We start from the raw sequence: 14,712 nt of genomic DNA, 5'->3' as shown, positions 1-14,712 counted from the left end.
GGATGTGAAATTTGAGAATCATGAGATGCTCTGTGGCAACAAGAAGTAGGAGAACAGAATGATCAATAAAGAAAAGTTGCATGAGCATTTCTTTATTATTGCTGTAATTTATTTTTGAATATTCTCCATTTTAAGCATGTGAATGACAATGCAATTTAGTGATAACTTATCCAAACAAGAATAGACTTTTGTAGAGTAAGGTTCATCACCAATCATCTTCCTACCTTCTTATTTTTGTATATGAGTAAATTGAGTCACAGGAAGTGACAATGAGCTGTCCAAGCTCACATGCCTGGAATGGATGGAACTCCTAAATCAGATGTTTTGAGTCCTCTAATTATATTCACTTCAGTATGCTCATGTGTATTTATTTATTCAGTCCTTTTATTATCCCCATTTGATTGATTAGTTATGCCCATATATATAACAGGAAACTTAGCAACAAAGAGATTGAATATTCAAGTTTACATAGTTATGGAGATCCATGCCTTAGGTACATTCAGAATGGGTCCCAAACATAATGGCATCAGTGAATTTGAATTGATTTCAATCTCATTCAAATTACACTTAATCATGGTATGCATTCTACCAAGCTTAATGTTTGATGTCACACAACAAAGAAATCCACAAACATATGCGTATATGCAGTGAGATACATGCAACGTTAGAGACAAATATAGTCAACAAAAGCTAAATATTGGGCTCTGGGCTGATGTGCATGTGTATTCACACAGAAGAACTCCCATTTACCACCTGGGAGACATTGGTCCTAAACTAAGTTTCCTGTGCCTTATTTTATCCATCAGTAGGGTGAAGGTGATACAGGAACCTACCTGCATGTTCCTGTGAGTGTTCAAAGAAGTAATCATAACAGACAGTTTGCACATGTGGGTATTCAGCACCATCCTGATGAGTTCTACCTATAATATTACAAGTAGGATGGAACAATGGTGTCTGTTAGTTTAGGAAGGTTAGTGGCAACTGCATGGCTTCAAGGTGTGAGTGAGTTTTGATGTCTGGTAGGTTTGCCCTCTGATTTGCATATTTTCACACACTTCATCCACCCAGATCTCTTGTTTCTTCCAGTATTTTTTCATTCTGTCCTACCTCTCCAATGTTAATGGTTTTGTCATCCCTTCTGTGTGAGAACCCTTACACAGACCTCTTTTGCATAATTTCTTCCTTTTGATCCACATTTTAGGTTAGGTTGAAAGACTCTTATTTAATCTTAGACACATTCTTACTGTCATTTTTGTCAATAAGTAGCTGGATCATAAATATCGAGGGCTGAAAATCCATGTCTGGGGAGTTGACTCTAGTCTGTAGATTGTTTTTGAGCAAGCACAATGTTTCAAATCTTTTTATTTAAATTTGAAGTCTCTGGAGAGATATCCATTTTCTGAAAGTATTATTGTCACTATCTTCCTTCTGGCCCCTCTATACATTGCATGTATGGAATTTACAGTATTTGTTTTGTGAACCCAACACTCAATAATATTATAAGCTATTATTTCTTGTTTAACATTTGTTATGTTTTTTTTCTAATTTTTTAAATTTATTTTTCAGTGTTCCAAGATTCATTGATAACTGGAATGTTCTTATTAGGCCCACATGGATAATCCAATATAATATTGCCATCTCAAAATCCTTAATATGTACATAATACCATTTTCCTTGCAAGAGAATATAATCACAAACTCCAGGATTAGTGTGTGGGCTTACTGAGGAGGATTTTTCTAACTGCCACAATAGAGATGAAAAGAATATATAATTAGTAAATTGCCTAGAGAGTTAGAGATTGTTGAAGCTAAGACACCTTCACAGATCTTTTGACCAACTTTCTGATTGTGTATAATAATCAACATAAGAACAGAAAGAGGTATTAACTTCTCCAAGGTTACATATCTGGAATAAATCCATTCTTAGATCTGATTTCCAGGGGATAGTAAGACCCATAACACCCTGCTTATGTGCTAGTTTATCTCGTATATAGTCAGAAATCAGAAAAGGCAGATAGACAAACAGGCAGGCAGACAGACATCGCAGACAGAAAGATAGAAGATAGAGAGCTAATGAATGGAAAGAGGGATGGATGGATGGATGGATGGATGGACAGATACACAGGTAGATAAACAGATATATATCAAAAGATAGAGAAAGAGAGAGTATGTACACACACACACACACACACACACACACACACACACATACACACCCCTCCCATTTAAGGCTAAGGAAGTGGAGAATTCAAGAGGTTGTATGCTTTCCTCACATTGTACATCTAGTATGAGATCAGTTCAGATTCAGACTCATGTCTTACTTATTTCAATGTCTGTAGCTTCAGTCACTGCCCTTGTCAGATTTTCCAGATGAGCAAGTAATGAAAGTGTAGGTTGTGGGAAAGTGACAGTGAAAATGGAGTCAGGATCTTGGTGGCTTCATGAAGATCCTTCTGGAGTCTAAAGAATTATCATTTCACCCTGTTGGTTAGGTGTCCCTTCGAGAGCAAGTCAGCACATAGTAAACAGGAAGAATTTACCACCTTCTCAATGAGAATATCATCTATCATAGGTGCAGTGTAGCCCTGACAGCTGGTTTTTCTTTTTTCTTTTTCTTTTTTCTTTTTCTTTTTGTAATGCAAGTGCCTGACTTGGGCTTTGATTATTGAGGCAACCGCTTCAAGGACAGCAATCTCAATAAGCACTTTGCTAGTCACTGGATGAGAAGCTAGACTCAATCTCCTCTCTGGCTCCTTGTTTTAGAGTTTGTGATTGGTTTAGATAATCTATTGCTTGAAATTGGAATACTAATTATATGCTTCTCTGGCCATGCTTTAAATTTACCCTCTTATGTTTTAAATTCACCAGTAAAGAGTGAACCCAAGTCCCTACTTTGACCTCAATAAAAGAGAATCCAGACCTGCTCTCTCTCACTACCCATGACCCTGCTGTGTGGCCCCAGGTGTGCCACTTGACTTCCAGGACCTGTGAGTCTTGGAAACCTTGTCTCTTTCAGGGTTTCCTGGTGGTTATTGCTGAGCACCTCTTGCAATTAATATAAGAACCACAAGGATCCATCCAGCCACACCATTGGTTGTCAGTAGCCAGAGACCAGCACAAAATAATAGGTTTTTGATATCCTCTTAAGGAAAGCAGCATAAAATTTCATAAATAACATACTACTCTCTGCTGATTAAAATGTTTTTGCATATGAATACTATACTTAAATCTGTGTTTCAGAAAAAGTATCCAAACAACTAGATACGAGCTTAAAAACTCAAGAAGAGGTAGCTGCCTCAGTGCTTCCGCATCAGTTACATTTTTCACTGAAAGTACATATCAAACATAGAAGTTTACTTTGTTCTTTTTTTTAATTTTTTATTTCTTTTCAGCATAACAGAATTCATTGTTTATGCACCACACCCAGTGCTCCATGCAATATGTGCTACTTTGTTCTTGAAAAGAAGGAGAAGACAATCCTGAACTGTGAGTCTAAAATCAGAAATTCAGACTATAAGAATATATAAACAATTTTGGAGTATATCTCAGATATTGCTCAAAATGTTCCAAGGTGCCTGAGACATGGAGAGATGAAGAAGGATCATGAACATGGAGCTAGGAAGCCTAGCTTCAAGTCTTGCAACTACCTTGGATTTTTCTTTGTGTTAGGAGAGTTTGTTTATCTTACAGTGAGATCAATTTCCTTGTTTTTGGCATAGAAATAATAAAATTAATTCTCCTACGATTTCACAAAATTTTGTCTATGAATAGTGAATAGGGAGGATCTATGGAGACTTTAGTAAGGTTAGTCCTTTCAACATAATTCACTATGTTATTATCTTAGGGAGTTTCCCCCAGGTCTGGTTGCAGAGTCACTGCCAACACTCAGTTTGGAGAAAGACCATTGTGTATACTTAAAAGCATTAACATTCATTTGGATAAGTGGTGGCTGAATGTGTCTACCCAGAGTCTGGTCCCTTTAAAATATTGTCAGGTGAAGTCATGGTATGATTTCAGACCTTAATGAGTGGGAACCAGGAGAAAATCTGTAGTTGTGAAATTCCTAGGGGATAGGCCCCTATGAGGGCAATCACTTCTATCCAGGGAAGAAGCAATTAAACTGGATACAGGAGCATAGTTTTTTCTATTGAGTAGCACACAGATGTATTTGTGGTAATTATTTTTCTTCTCTCAGTTTTATTAAGTTGTTATTCAGTACATGACTAGTGGGTTTATTACATTTACATTTTTATATTATTTATACTTATAATCTAAAAACTTGTTTTCTGTTTGCCATGATTTTACTCATTTCCTTTTTCTCCTTTCCATTCTTTTACTTGTTATAATTAAATTTTAGGCTACTGGAGTTTTTAGAGGTTGATAAATAAAATCCTTGTTTTTCCTTTTTATGTTTACAACAAATGGACAATGTGACATATAGGTCACATTGGAGATTAAAATGAAATATGGAGATTAAAATGGCCTTATTAGTCATTACTCAATTCAAAAATTTGATTCTGATCTGCAGGCAGACAGGCTTCTTTTCTGTCCTAAATGCCTTTTTGTAGCAGCTCTTATTGGTGCTCTGTCCATATCAACTTGGCATTCTTTGTCTATGAACAAGCCAATGTTCATTATGAAAAAAAAAATGTCTGCATCTCTTAGGCTAAAATTTTTATTTTTACTTCAAGGGCATGCTTAGCCCATGTGGGGAACATTTAATTTTTCTAGTGCCAATGATCAATAAATGAAAGATAGAAACAGAGTGATAAATACTTGATTTCTGATCTTTCAGATGATATAACTCTGAGGTATGTTGTTTATAGTCTTCCAGTGGTTTCTAGTAGATCAAGCCTTTTTCACAGATATCACCTAATAACTAATGAAACTCTATTGGCATCCGTCCCTGACTCACTTTTTCACTACTGTATAAACTACTTGAACTCAAATCACCGACTGTGGATCTGCTTCTGGGGAAACTAAACTCATATGCACCCCACGATTATAGGTATTCCCTTAGCAATACTACCTCATTGTCTTTACCAAATAAATAGAGAAGGAGAGGACAGAAGGTGTCCTTCCTGCAGATAAGCCAGTCCAAAAGAGAAAGAGAAAAGAACAAAACATGCTCTATTCCATCTTCCAAATTCCTTAATTAAGATAAATTACATCTCTTCCTTCTGATGAAACACTTTCACTATTCGACTGCACCTGTAGGTAGTATACTGATTTCTGATTTTTGTATATATGCTAATGTCTGATTTTGCCATTAAATTCAAATGGTAATTCGTCTAGGTATAAAAACCTGGACTGATATTTTTTCCCTCAGCTTTTTGAAGTTATCAGTCTACTGTCTGCTAACTTCTGTTTCTTTCTGATGAAAAGACTGATAACAAGATTATATTATTTTGTAGGTTTATCTCTCTGGAATCTGAAATGTTTGACATTGTCCTTGTTTTTCTGCACAATAAAAGAATCAATAAAATGAAAAGGGAACCTACAGAATGGGACAAAATATTTGCAAACCACATATGGTAATGAGATCATATCCCAATATATAAAGAACTCATACTCAGAGAAAAAACAATTATTCAAAAAAAAATGGGTAAAGGACCTAAATGACATTTTTCCAAAGAAGATACTGGAATGGTGGGTAGCTACACAAAAATGTGGTCAACACAACTAATCATCAGGAAAAGGCAAATAAAAAACACAAGATATCACCTCACACCAGTTAGGATGGCTATTGTCAAAAAGGAAAGAGAAGACAAATACTGGCGAGGATGTGGATAAAAGGGAATACTTGTGGTAACTTATTTCTGGTAATGTAATTGGTACAGTCACTATGAAAAACATCATGGGGGTTTCTCAAAAAATTAAAAATAAAATTATCGGGGCGCCTGGGTGGCTCAGTGGGTTAAGCCGCTGCCTTCGGCTCAGGTCATGATCTCGGAGTCCTGGGATCGAGCCCCGCATCGGGCTCTCTGCTCTCTCGGGGAGCCTGCTTCCTCCTCTCTCTCTGCCTGCCTCTCTGCCTGCTTGTGATCTCTCTGTCAAATAAAAAAAAAAAAATCTTAAAAAAAAAATAAAATTATCACATGATCCAACAATTCCAATTCTGGGTATATATTGAAAGGAAATGGAATATCTAACTATCTCATGGAGATACTTGCATCTCCATGTTCATTGCAGTATTATTTACAATAGCCAACAAATAGGGGTCACTGAAACAACCTAAGTATCCTATGATAGATGAATGGATAAAGAAAATGTAATATATATTTACTCACTAGAATAGTATTTAGCCATAAAAAAGAAAGGAAATCCTGCCATTTGCAATAACCTGCATGAAACCTGAGGCCCTAATGCTAAGTGAAATGAGTCACATAGACAAAAACAAATACTGTATGATCTCATTTATACATGGAATCTAAGAAAAAAAAACTCAGAGAAACATAACTGATTGGTGGTTCTGAAGGTGGGACCTGGGGGAACTGGGTGAACAGGTGAAGGTGGTCAAAGGCACAAATGTCTAGTTATAAGATAAATAAGTATTAGGATGTCATGTACACCATGATAACTACAATTAACAATATTGTGTTGCATATTTGAAAGTTTCTAAGACATTAGAACTTAAAATTTCTTATAACAAGAAAAGAAATTTGTAACTATTTAAGGTGGTGTTTGTTAACAAAAAATTATTGTGGCAATATTTCCAATAATTACACTGTACATCTTAAACTTATATAATGAAATACATCAATTATATCCTAATAACCTGGAAAAAACAAAATTCAAAATAGATTAAGGTAATTAACAACTTTAAAGGAATGAAGGGGAAAACACACATTAAGTCATATTTAAGTCATTATATGACTTAATAATTCAGAAAAAGTACTTAACAAAGTCTCCAATGCCCTCATGATAAAAATGAGATATCTAAGAATAGAAGTGAACTTCCTTAAAACTATATAAAGCATGAATGAAAGACTTCACAGCTAACATCATACTTAAATGTGAAAGAGTGAAAACTTCCCTATACAGTCACATACTAGACAAATACATCTATTTTCACCACTTTTATTCAATGTTGTACTGGAAGTTCTATCTAAAGCAATTATACAAGAATAAAAGAATTACAAGGCATATAAATTAGAAAGGAAGAAGAAAAAACATATGATCTTCAGATAATATGATGTTATATAGCGAAATCCTAAAGAATGTACTAGAAACTATTAGCTAATAAACTTGTTCACCAAAGTAAGTTTGCTTACATACACTAGCAACAACAATCTCAGAAGAAAATTAAGGAAGAGAGTTTGACTTCTTTGCCAATGAATGCCTTTTATTTCTTTTTGTCTGATTGCTGATGTCAGGACTTCTAGTAATATATATATATATATATATATATATATATATATATATATATATTTTAAGATTTTATTTATTTATTTGTCAGAGAGAGAGAGGGAGAGAGAGCAAGCACAGGCAGACAGAATGGCAGGCAGAGGCAGAGGGAGAAGCAGACTCCCTGATGAGCAAGGAGCCTGATGTGGGACTCGATCCCAGGACGCTGGGATCATGACCTGAGCCGAAGGCAGCTGCTTAACCAACTGAGCCACCCAGGCGTCCTTTTCTAGTAATATATTGAACAATGGTGAGAGTGGGCATCATTGCCATGTTCCTGACCTTAAGGGAAAATCTCTCAGCTTTTCCTCACTGAAAATGATATTCGCTGTGGGCTTTTCCTATATGGTTTTTATGATATTGAGGAATTTTCCCTCTATCCCTACACTCTTAAGAGATTTAATCAGGAAATTATGCTGTGTTTTGTCAAATACTTTTTCTGCATCAACTGAGAGGATCGTATGTTTCCTGTCTTTTCTTTATTAATGTGCTCTCTAATGTTGATTGATTTGCAAATGTTGAACCACCCTTGCATCCAAGGAATAAATTCTGCCTGGTTGTGATGGAAAATATTTTAATATGCTTTTGTATTCTATTGGCTAGGATCTTGTTGATTATTTTGGCATCCAATATACTGTTGGATCCTATTGGCTAGGATCTTGTTGAGTATTTTGGCATCTATGTTCATCAAGGATATTGGTCTTTAGCTCTTCTTTTTGGTGGTACAGCCACTTTGGAAAACAGTATGGAGGTTCCTCAAAAAGTTAAAAGTAGAGCTACCTTACAACCCAGAAATTGCACTACTAGGTATTTACCCCAAAGATAAAAATGTAGTGATTCAAAGGGGCACCTGCACCCCAATGTTCATAGCAACAATGTCCACAATAAGCAAACTGTGGAAGGAGCCAAGATGTCCTTCAACAGATGAATGGATAAAGAAGATATGGTCTATATATACCATGGTATATTACTCAGACATCAGAAAGGATGAATACCCACCATTCACATTGATGTGGATGGAACTGGAGGGTATTATGCTAAGTCGAATAAGTCAAGCAGAGAAAGATATTGTTTCATTCATATGTGACACATAAGGAATAGTACAGAAGACCCCTGGGGAAGGGAGGGAAAACTAAAGGGGAGGAAATCAGAGATGGAGACAAACCATGAGAGACTATGGACTCCAGGAAACAAACTTTGGGTTTCAGAGGGAAGGGAGATGGGAGGTGGGAGGTGGAGTAGCAAGGTGATGGGTATTAAGGAGGGCACATCATCATTTGTGATGAGCACTGGGTGTTATATGCAATTAGTGAATCATTGATCATTGAACACACAAAAACTAATGATGTACTATATGTTGGTTAACTGAACATAATTAAAATAAATAAGCAGCTTAAAAAAGAAAAAATAAGGAAAAAATTCCACTTACAAACAGCATCCTTATGTTAAAATACAGAGAAATTAATTTAATCAAAGGGTGAAAGGACTGTACACTGAAACTACCAAATAAATTGCTGAAATTCAAAGAGGTCTAAATAAATGGAAAGAGAGTTTATGTTCATGGATTGGATGATATGATATTGTTTACTGGTAATACTTTCCAAAATGACCCACAGGTTTAATGAAATCACTATCATAATTTTAATGACCAGAAACAGAAACACTACTACTAAAATTCAAATGGAATTTCAAGAGGCCATCAATAGCCAAAACAATATTGAGAAGGAAGAACAAAGTAGGAGGACTCACACTTCTTGATTTCAGAATGTAATACAAATCTAAAATTAACAAAGCAATTTGATGCTGCTTTAAGGATAGAGACATAGCTCAACTGACTAGAATTGAGAGATAAGAAATAAACCCATGTATCTATGGCCAATTGATTTTTGACAAAGATCCTAAGTCCAGTTAATGGGAAAAGAAGTCTTCAACAAATGGTGCTGAGACAACTGGATATCCATGTGCAAGACTGAAGTTAGACCCCTCCTTCAGAGCATATATAAAAGCCAACAAAAAATGGTTGATGACCAAAATACGGTAGGTAAAAACATATAACTATTAGAAAATGTGGGGAAAAGTCTAGACCTTGGATCCAGCAATTGTTTTCCATGTATTACACTGAAATGACAAGCAACAAAAGAAAAGAAAGATATATTGGACTTTCTCAAAATTGCAAACCTTTGTATATCAAAGTACATTTTCAAGAAAGTGAAAAGGAAAACTACAGGATGGGAGAAAATATTAGCAAATCACATTTCTGATAAAGGCATAATATGCAGAATATACTAAGGACTCCTACAACTCAACAACAAAATACTCAATACTCAGTTGAAAAATGGGCAAAGTACTTGAACAGACATTCTGCTGAAGATTTAGTAAAAGCCAATGAGCACATGGAAGTATGCTCAAAATCATTAGGCATTAGGGGCAAGTAAATCAAAACTACAAGGGGAAACTAAATCACTTATCATATTGTTTCACTTATATGTGGAACGTAAGGAATAGCGCAGAGGACCACTGGGGAAGGGAAGGAAAACTGAATGGGAAGAAATCAGACAGAGAGAAAAGCCATGAAAGATGCTTAACTATAGGGAAACAAACTGAAGGTTACAGAAGGGAGGGAGATGGTGGGATGGGGTAACTGGGTATGAAGTAGGGCACATCTTGTGATGAGCACTGGGTGTTATCAGCAACTAATGAATTGTTGAACACTACATCAAAAACTAACGATGTACTATATGTTGGCTAACTAAACATAATAATAATAAAAAAATAAATCTAAAAGGACAGAGTATCCCCTCCACACTCTGGAGACTGATACTTTTGTTTCATCCCAGTGAGACTGATTTCCAAAAACTGGCCTCCAGAACTGTGAGAAAGCAAATGCATGTTGTTTGAAGGTGCCAGAGTGTGCTCATTTGGTACAGCAGTCATAGGAAACTGATATAAAATCTTTATGCTCTTTGTAGTGTTCAACTGTGTTCTCAATTTAATGTGTGACTGCAACATAACCAAGCGTGTTCTGTTGTCTGTGTTCAGATATTTTACAAACAGATGTTGAGTTTCTCTGTTTGGTTCCTCTTATCATGCAGCTGTTCATTCCTTAAAATCTTTTACTGAGCCTCAGATCTGATCTAGGCCTGAGTCTTTGTTAGACACCAGACCAGAAATTGTACCAGGATGCATAGAATTTTTTTTTTAAAGATTTAGTTTTTTATTTGAAAGAGAGTGAAAGTAAGAGTGATCACAGAGGGAAAGACACAAGCTGACTCACTGCTGAGTGGACAGCCTGATGCAGGGCTCGATCCCAGGATCCTGAGATCATGACCTGAGCTGAAAGCAGATGCTTAACCAACTGAGCTACCCAGGTGCCCAGACTTTAATTTTGATGGAGAAAAAAAAGCAAAAAAAGGAGTAAACACACAAAAATGAATATACAATATTTTGATCAGTATCATGAAAGAAAAAAATCATAGACATAAATATCTGTGGGTTTTTCCATGTTACTTTGTTCTTACACAGGATCACATTTCATTAGATACTCTTGAGTTCTATGGAATATACACTAGTCTAGGTTCTGAGAACACATACCTAAGTAAGATAAAATTTTTGGTCTCAAAGTCTTGCAATTCAGTACTAAGTTAGACCTACAAAAACAAACCAATATAATCTGTGGGGTTTTTTTTATCCACCAAGAAGATCTAACAATTATAAAATCTGTGTTTTAATAGTTCTATGGAGAAGGTTGTAAAATTAGATTAATGAAAGAAGGATAAGAAAAGGAACAGAAGGATGCAAATATATTTTGTGCAACTACTCTTTTTCAGGTACTGTGCTAAGATCTGGCTCATTCAGTACCCATTTAATATAAATCTGTGAGAGAACACTGGTTTCCTCCATTAGAAACTCAGAACACTTAATAACTTGCCCTATATCACAAAGTTTGGCTTGGAGTGAAATTCACATTGAATTTGTCCTCTCTCCAAAATCTGTGCTAATTTTGTTGGGGCTAGGCACTTTAGGTATGATATGGAGGCTGGGTGAGGATTCACAAAGAAATCATTGTAGAATCAAGTTGTATTGGAGAAATTTGATAGTTTTTCCAGGATATATCTGCCCCACTCCCACAACAGCATCCAGATGGTTGTGTGGGAAGCTCTCTCTATCCATTAGGGTAAATAATATTAGCTGCCAGCAGGCAAACCCCAGAACGGCAGTGGCATGACTACAGAAGTTTTTCTTGCTTGCATATGGTTCCATTAGTTGTTCTGTAGGAACGTACACAGAGATTCAGTTGTACCAGGTTCTCTCCATTTAGTGGTTTTGTCATCCCTTGTGGTCTTGATTCTCTCTACCCAGCTGGTGACAGATAGAATGACCAGGACATCACATGAGGAGGTTCATTGTCAGACTTGGAAGTGGCATATATGACCTGTACCCACATTCCATGGACAAGAACACAAGCGCATAGTCACAATTAACTATACGCAGGGCAGAGACATAGAGACTATGTTTGTTTCCAGGAATAAACATAGTTTGGAAAAGAACTAACCAGTATTTTCCATTGTAATGTTTATGGCCATCACATATCCATCTCACACTTCTTCCCGTACAGAAAATTTATTATCCACGTCCCACAAGGAGACAACCTAGATCCCAACTAGTCAATAGAAGCACAATGTCTAGGCTATCATACAAGTTAAGTAGGCTTCTCCACCCAGTTCATGTGTGGCTTCTTGTTGCCTAGAAAATCATGCACTAAAAAGAACATGTAGTTTGTTCCACATTAATAGCCAATAGGTAATGTTGGGCCTGAGTAAATACAACAGGTAGGGAAAGAGCCTCCATTCAGAACAGACAGCAATTTCAGTTTAGAAATCTTACGGAACTGACATTACCAATGTCCCTCTACCTGGGTGATGGGATATATTTCTTTATGAGACCCTAATTTTTCTTTCTGGGAAAAACCCCATTATCCACTGTTTTCTTTACTACCTGGTCCAATCTCTTAAGTGGTTTTTTTTTTCTTACCCATTATTTTTTCTTACCATTACTGAAGTATATCAAGGAAAAAACTATGTCCAACACAATAGTAACAAAGAAGGTTTATTCATAAACTGTTTTGATTATCATTTTTTCTGTATTTTGGATGCTTGGATCTTATACAAAATTAAAGTAATGAATAACATTCGAGTGACTGATATGTTTTAATACCCTATATGGCTATGAACATTGAGTTATGACATGGAGTGGATCTAAGTGGGATGAAATAACTTTTGTGGATTCTGGATCACTAGAAGACTAAACCTAGAGAATATTTTGCCCTCACAACAAACTTCTTGAATGCATTCTTGACCTCTTTGTTCCTTAAGCTGTACACCATAGGGTTCAGCATGGGGATGACCATAGTATAAAACACAGATGCCATTTTGTCTGTGTCCATGGAATGACTGGAACTTGGCTGTACATACATGATGATGACTGTTCCATAAAATATAGAAACTGCAACAAGGTGAAAAGCACAGGTAGATAAAGCCTTCTGGTATCCCTCACCTGACTGTATCTTCAAAACAGTGATAAATATGAACATGTAGGAAATCAAGGTTATAAGAAGGGCAAAAAAGATATTAAAACTTGAAATAAGCACAAGAATCAACTCATTAATGTCTTTATCTGAGCAAGTCAGAGTCATGACTGCTGGAATATCACAGAAAAAGTGATGGACCACATTGGACATACAGAAAGAGAGACTGAACGTGCCTCCAATATCAATAGTAGCAGTTAGAAGAGCAAAGACGTAAGAGCCTACGGCCAGACGAGCACACACACCTGTAGTCATGGTGGTGGTGTAATGGAGGGGTTTGCACACTGCTGCGTAGCGGTCATAGGCCATTGAAGCTAACAGGTAACTTTCCACAGTTGCGAAGAGTACAAAGAAGAACATCTGTGCAGCACATGCATTGTAGGAGATGACCTTATCTCCTATAAGTAATCCAGCCATGACCTTGGGAGTGACTGTTGAGGAGTAACAAAAGTCCACCAGAGACAGGTTACTGAGGAAGAAGTACATGGGAATGTGCAGATGAGAGTCCAGCAGGATCAGCATGATCATCCCCAGGTTCCCAATCAGAGTGACGAGGTAGATGAGGGTAAACATTAGAAAGAGAGGACCCTGCAGCTCTGGGGCATTGGTTAGTCCCAGTAGGATGAATTCTTTTACCTCTGTGTTATTCTTCATGGAACTGGTCTGCATATCACAAGATGTTCTATGGCAAAGAAAGGAACACAATGTTGAATGAAACTAGTTGCACAGAAATGGAAATGTACAAGCATTATTTTATTAGAGCAATAATTTGTTCTTCAATATTCTCCATATCTGAAGCATGTCATGGCAACCCAATTTAGTGACAACTCTCTCTAGAGTAATAAGCTTTTGGATAAGAAGTGTACTTACATATCATCTTCCCAACTTCTAGATTATGTATAGTGTGTATAACCATATGTATATGATTTTGTATATGAGTAAACTGAGTTGAGGAAAGGCTAACATGCCTGGAATGAATCCATCTCCTATATCATATCTTCTAAGTATAATAGCTTACAATTCTACAGTGCTCACTTGCCAGGTGCTCTATATGTATATATTCATTTAACTCTCTCATCAGTCCTATTAGATTGATTAGCTATTCCTCCCCTATAGATATCTAATAATTTGGTAACTGAGAGATCAAGTAATTTATTTAAGTTTAAGTAGGTATTAATGGACAAAGCCAAGCTTTAGACACAATCAAAAAAGTGTTCTCAACCTAAGTGTTGTTAATTATTTGAATTGACTTTAATTTTGTTCAATTTACACTTACCTGTCTCTATTGTACTGAACTTAATGCATGGAGTAGCATAGTTAAACATAATTTAGAAATAAGTGCATAGTAGATACAGAGGGCTAAATGCAGCATGAGAGCCATGTGCAATCAACAAAACCAATTCTGAACAGAAGGTATAGCATTGGATGTAAAGGTTTGGTCTCAGAACCACGTGTATGCAGTCACATATCACCCCTATCATTTATGACTGGGAGACATTTGTCCTAACTTCTTTAAGTCTCTATCTACCAGCAAATTGAGTGCTGTTGGGACCTACTTCAAGGGATTATTGTAAGAATTTAAATAAATAATGTATAAAAGGAGTTAGTAAGTACTAATGATGTACTATGTTGGCTAATTGAATTTAAATTAAAAAAAAAAAGAGCACAGTGAGGGTGCCAAGCACACACAGTCCTTAAGAATAATAACTATAATATTATCAG

General features: G+C 36.2%; 1 protein-coding gene across 1 annotated transcript; it reads right to left on the bottom strand.

The window, feature by feature from the left end:
• Nucleotides 1–12,699: 12,699 nt before the first annotated feature.
• On the bottom strand, nucleotides 12,700–13,644 carry LOC125079028 (olfactory receptor 5B17-like). The gene has a single exon (XM_047692363.1). The coding sequence runs from the start codon at nucleotides 13,642–13,644 to the stop codon at nucleotides 12,700–12,702; it is 945 nt and encodes a 314-aa protein (XP_047548319.1).
• Nucleotides 13,645–14,712: the final 1,068 nt, after the last annotated feature.

Source organism: Lutra lutra, chromosome 10 (assembly GCF_902655055.1).
Source record: "Lutra lutra chromosome 10, mLutLut1.2, whole genome shotgun sequence".
Lineage (NCBI taxonomy): Eukaryota > Metazoa > Chordata > Mammalia > Carnivora > Mustelidae > Lutra > Lutra lutra.
This window is presented reverse-complemented; position numbering and strand designations above follow the sequence as displayed.

What these genes read in the sequence shown, in the direction of transcription:
- LOC125079028 (XM_047692363.1), bottom strand. Translation starts at nt 13,644, where the DNA reads ATGAAGAATAACACAGAGGTAAAAGAATTCATCCTACTGGGACTAACC.